The sequence below is a fragment of the Etheostoma spectabile genome, chromosome 21 (assembly GCF_008692095.1).
Source record: "Etheostoma spectabile isolate EspeVRDwgs_2016 chromosome 21, UIUC_Espe_1.0, whole genome shotgun sequence".
In the NCBI taxonomy this organism is placed as follows: Eukaryota; Metazoa; Chordata; class Actinopteri; order Perciformes; family Percidae; genus Etheostoma; species Etheostoma spectabile.
In genome coordinates this window covers 13661377-13667233 of record NC_045753.1, presented here as the reverse complement: position 1 = coordinate 13667233, position 5857 = coordinate 13661377, and the positions used below count along the sequence as shown (strand labels likewise).

Here is a 5857-nt window from a genome sequence, read left to right as displayed (position 1 = left end):
AAATGGAGGTCAGTTCCCTTCATACACTTTCCAGTCTGACTATGGCTCCAACCTGACATCTGGTGGAAAGAAGAGAACACTCTGTATGACCTCCTATTCAACAAGCTGGCCCTGACGGACAACCCCTCACGGTATAATTCAGTTTTAATATTTTTTTGTTTGCTTTACAGCATGACAAAACAATGCACACAAAACCACAGACAAGTAACTCTTTTTCCAATTTTTATTACAATTATCTGTACATCACTTTACTTCAGCTCCTTCACAGCCAGACCTGTAAAGACAAAGACAAGAGATCAGAAAATATTCTCTGCATAAAGCCTCCAGCAGCAAAGACCCTGTCCATGCACTTTGTTTGGAATATGTGCATATGTTAATAAATGAGACTAATGTCCTTACATTCAGTATTCATTCATTCATTATTAAGAAACGGTCTTGGCAAAGTGTCTGTAACTGTGTTTTAAGATGCACATTTAGTCATTTCCCATGAGGACCAACTACTATCTAACCCCTGTAGACTCTTGTCTAGTTAAAATCTTATAAAAACCTAGTCAGGTTTTTTATTGTAAACACCTACAGTTTACATTTCTTTTCACTCAAAATGCACTGGTTATGTTCCTGAGGCCCAATTAGCACATTGAATCCATTTCCTACATTATAAAAAAAGCTTCAATGCGATTCTATGAATGCTCTGAAAGCTGCCTTGTTTACATTAGGTTGAGTTTTTTTTAATCCTTAGCTCACTGCTTCCTCATCAGTGCACTGGTACCACAATAGCAATCCTCTGCAGTCAGATGTATCACACCACCCCTGTGCTTGTGCTTCCTAGTAGTACATGCCAGAATGAGAAACTCAGACCCACCCATTCAAACATGCTCTAAGCCACAAGTGGTTTAAACCTCCAAATGGCATATTTAAAATCAAACCCAGGGAAGATGCAAATGTCTTAACAGAATGATCTAAGACTATGTCGAAGGTCAAATGTACATCATTCATTCCAAAATTAGCCTTTCGCTGTTTAAACAAAGACTGCTACGTCTCACTCGTTTGCCCCACAAGCGGACTTCTTGGTAATAACTGACCTGGGGGCAGGGACTGCTTGAGCTTCTCAGCCTTCTCCTTGTCTGTGATGACCAGGGTGTACAGGTACCTGCTGCAGCGCACCTTGAACTTAACATTGTCCTTGTTCTTCTTGATCTTTACGGCTGAAGGAAGACAAACAAGCCAGTTCAGATTCAAATCGTCAACAGAAACATTTACTTGGATAAAAAAAAAAAAAAAACTTCAGTTGTGCAAGTTACTGTATTATTTTACAAGTCTAAATATCTGAATAACTTCCTAGGAAGTTTCCTGAACATTTTCTAGACAGAAAGGCAACAAATGTTACTTCAATTGTTGTTGGACACCAAATCCTTCCTAGAATTTGACTTGTATGATTGCCTGTAAACAAATGTAACTATTTAAATGTAATTTGTTTTCATGTTTATCTGGCCTGCCATAGAGATGGCCCAATACCATTTACCAATTCTGATACCTGAAGTTGCGTGTCGGCCGACAGAGTACTGATCAGATACCAGTGTGTCATATTTTATGTTTTAACAGCTGTATACTTCTATCCTTGTATGGATGTGATATGATTTCTATCTTTGTTGTCGGTCTGGCTCAGGTTTAACTCTTTGTGAAACATGAACAATCAATCTACGCCACACAGTTTTTATTATCCAGTTTAGCAGTCAGTTATAATGGAAAAGAGCATAAATAAAACTACTTTAAAGTGGATTTTCTTCAGTTTTTTTTATTTTTTTTTTAAGTGGTATCAGATCGGTGTATGAACTCCAGTACTTCCAGACCAGCGTCTTAGGCAGTATTAGAGGCGATACTGATATTGGAACATCTCTAGCCTGCCAGTAACCTCCAGTTGTCATCCACCTTTTCATTTTGTCATACATTGCTTTCATTTAAGGACCTGACACGCCAACCTGACGGCAGAAAAGGCAGTCGGACTGACTGCCTTGCCGAGTTTGTCAAAAAAGTGCCTCGGAGCACACAGAAGCGACGCCGCCGTGAGCGCAAGTTCAACTCGTGCGCAAGACATCTCCATAACAGTAGGCGGCGCTAATCTGTATTGTGGCCCAAAAAATGAAAATCGGCAGCTGATTGGAAAAACTCATCAGGTGGGCCTGGCTTTTCCAGAATTTCAATACCGACCATAATGACTGCTCGTTTAGAATACAATCTCTAATTTTAGAAAAATAGTTCATCAAAACGCGTTTCTGAAAACATTTTAAGCGATAAATAGGCCATGCAGTTGCTGACTCTTCATTTCATATAGTCAGTCTGAGAAACTTTTTGATGGGCAGAGTTGGCACTCTGCCAATCAAATTGTTCATCGGGTCCAACTGCCGGCCTTCTGATGCAACAAGTCATATCAGCCGAAATTAAAGCCGACGGCTCCTCGAGACGGACGACAGCACGGAACACACCGAAGGGACTCGAGTCACTGACCTCGCCAGACCGTCCAGCGGCCGATAATCGAGTTGGTGTGTCAGCGCCCTTACCTGAACCAGTACATGCAGGTGAGGACAGTAGAGTTTAACTTACACTTGGCATCCTTCCTCCTGGCTGTCAACAGGAAATCTTTGATTTCTTCTATCTTGCGAGGCTACAAATAAACAGAGCAGGCACAATTATTATTCATACAAAGCATCAAAACACACAGATTAAGCAAGGACAACAAAGTGATGTTAGGGGACCGGTGGAACTGACGTTTCTGTTAGAAATCGAAACCCAGCACTAGGTCCATCATTACTCTAGCAAGACTTGAAAAAGCATCACGAGCACATCAGCCTGAGATGATTGCATGTCTTGCTGACGGCTAAACATTACCTTCATCTAAAATTCTGACTTCGCTGGGCAGCCACGGCTAACCTACGTTAAGTTCAGCCTGCACCAGGTAACCAACAGCTACAGATACCGTAGTTAGACTGGTGGTTTTGGAGAAATTGACCCCGGGACCTGATGATTTAGCTAGGTAAAACCATATTGCTAAGGGCTCGTGGACATGTCATTCCTATGCGACAGGCTGTAGCCGGGTGGCCGAAGCTAGCAAACGTATGCTAATGCTAATCACCTGAGATTAAAGCGTTTCTAACGCTTGGTACATAAACACGAACACACATTTCATGTAACGCCATTCCCACACTCACACGATACATCACCAGCTATGCAGATTTAGGTATTTAATCATTTAAATGACAAGAAGTCCTTACCATGTTGCTTGTGTCAGCGGACTGAACGCTGTGGAGGAGCGAAAGACAAAGATGGAGTCATTTTATGAATAAAACAACGGAAAGAAAAGTATTGGAAAACAAATGAGTATCACGTCATCTGGCCATTAAATTGATTAAGTATAATTCAACAGAACCGACAATGTGATTATTAGTGTTAAAGAGGATGGATTACGATAAATATTGGGATTTTGTTTATGTGTGAATGTGGAACTCACTCAGCCTGCCAGAGAGGGGATGAAAAGGGGTGGAACTTCCGGTTAGGTAAATCTTTATACAGCACTACGGCAAACACAGAAGGCCAATACTAAAAAAGAAAAGCGTACTTTCCGTGTTCAAAAATTGTATACTGCGTTGAGAGAGCAGCTTATATTATTCTCAACAAGCGTTAAATGGCTATGGGACCTCTGCACTGTTGGTTATTGTATTATCAGGTTTATGCTGGTGTGAATTTTTGTCACAATCTATTTCGTGTTTAGGGAAATCTCTCTTTGTTAATGCTACTTCTTAAATTAGCCTAAATCAGCCTATTCAAAGAAAAATGTTAAATGAAATGTTGGCTTTTTTAACCCAGTGAAGTTATCTATCCACTTCATTAAGCAATTTACCACATTTAAAACAAGATTTCCGTCTTACAACAATAAAACATAAAGGAGCCTATAGGAAACCATGTGTAGCCTACTAGGCTATTGTTTCAAATGTGGAAAAGCCATATTCTGTTTGCTTTTGTCCTATAATGTCATCCATGGATGTATTGTACACAGTTCATCTCAGCCTGCTGCTGCCTATATCACAGTAAAGTTGATAATGGTTCTGTAACATTATTTTATGTAACGTTTTTGCCGGTTATGTTCAATTTATCACCAATAAAGACAGATTTTTGTCAACAAAATGTTTTTGTGAACATCAATGACATTCAAAACGGTGATAACTGAAACAGATATACACACCATGTATACAGGGTGTATATGTATGTATACACCATGTACACAGGGTGTATATGTATGTATACATGATACATGTGTATACACATTTGTATTGCAAACAGACCTAAGTACTACACAGATAACAACATCTGCCTCTCCACTACCAAAGTGAACCTAAAATTTATAAATATTTGAATCCATATGACACTGTTGTCCAAACCCACACAATCAACAGACAGAGACGGCATCTTGGAGGTTTGTGATCAATGCTGCATGGTGATGTCACCAAGTGGTGTCCCATTTCATAGGGATATGTTTTCACCCCTACCCCTTACCCCTTGGTTTCAAGGGCCAAGGGGTAGGGGTAAGGGCCAAGGGGTAGGGGTAAGATGGAGAAATGGGATTCAGCCTAAAACTATGAATTTATTCATTTGGTGCTTAACTGGACACATGGCATGCAGGATATGATACCTGTAAAGCATGACTTTCATGTATAAAGGCCATTAATCATCTTCTATGTGACACTTTTGTCATCTTCCAATTCATTGCATTGTTGCACATCAAGCTCTTCCAGTGACTGGGCCATACACTGTTTCCTGTTCCTCTCCCTCAGTAAATAGTGACACTGCAGCAGTAATGAATGAACTCGTGTACTGTATCTAGCCCTTGTCCGACCTGCACTGAGGTCTTTGAAAAGTAACACTGGTCAGTGGCTCATGTGTGTTTTCACTGTATGGGAAAGAATTTATGCTGACCCTGCCAAACTGATTCCCTATCTGCTCCAAAATACTGGGGTTGAAACGTTTTCTACCCCTGCAGATTCACCCTGCCCTGATGGTGACATTGCTCTAATTGATTATGAATGCTGCCCCATACCAAAACAGTTAAGTCTAATGGAGATCATACATATAGCCCAAATTTACAAGTTTGTTAGAGGGTTTTACAGTTTGTATAATACATATGACTATGAATTCTATTTATTGTGTGTCCGGTCCGACCAAGTTGGGAACCACCGTAAATCAATGTTGTTTCAAAGCTTTCTCCACACTGCCAGGACATCATACTGTAAACAAACTAACAAAATATTTATTAATTTATTTTTATTTAAAAATGTAGTGCATGAAAAACGACAAAAAAAAACATCAGAATCAGCTGTAAAAAAAACTATTATGTGTAATTTTTGTAGATTGTAGTCTCCTGCTCAGGTCTGTAAATCCACAATATTCCCATAAAATGGCCCAGATAGAGAGTGAAAAGTGAAAGTATGTTCTAAATGAATACAATTGGATTAATGCATGACATAAAAACACTGGATGTTCTTTATCGTTACTAATATTGGGTGATATAATAGTTTAAAAAAATGGCACTTTAATTGTCTTTGGCTCAAGAGGTAGCTTGCTCGCAAAGAGAGGCAAAGTCCCTTCCATTGGTGGACAACCATCGGACCTGAATTTTGGAAAAAAATATGTTAGGCAAGAGACAAGTGATTACTTTATTGTTTTTGAATAGAGCCATGATTTACATTTATGATGTTTGTTAATTGAAAAGTTAATTTTGCAAGTCAAAAAAGTTTCAGTTTGTAATGAAGTTTGTTCTTGTTCTTGATTCTTTCGCTTCCTGCCTCATAAAAAGACCCTGGATGAA

The 5857-nt window shown here is 39.4% G+C and overlaps 1 protein-coding gene across 1 annotated transcript; it reads right to left on the bottom strand.

Moving 5' to 3' along the window:
• Positions 1 to 207: 207 nt before the first annotated feature.
• rpl38 (ribosomal protein L38) lies at positions 208 to 3570 on the bottom strand. Its single transcript, XM_032503055.1, has 5 exons — positions 3506 to 3570; positions 3270 to 3297; positions 2602 to 2662; positions 1083 to 1205; positions 208 to 274 (listed from the first exon to the last, which is right to left on the bottom strand). The coding sequence occupies exons 2-5, from the start codon at positions 3270 to 3272 to the stop codon at positions 249 to 251; spliced, it is 213 nt and encodes a 70-aa protein (XP_032358946.1). The 5' UTR covers positions 3273 to 3297; positions 3506 to 3570; the 3' UTR covers positions 208 to 248.
• Positions 3571 to 5857: the final 2287 nt, after the last annotated feature.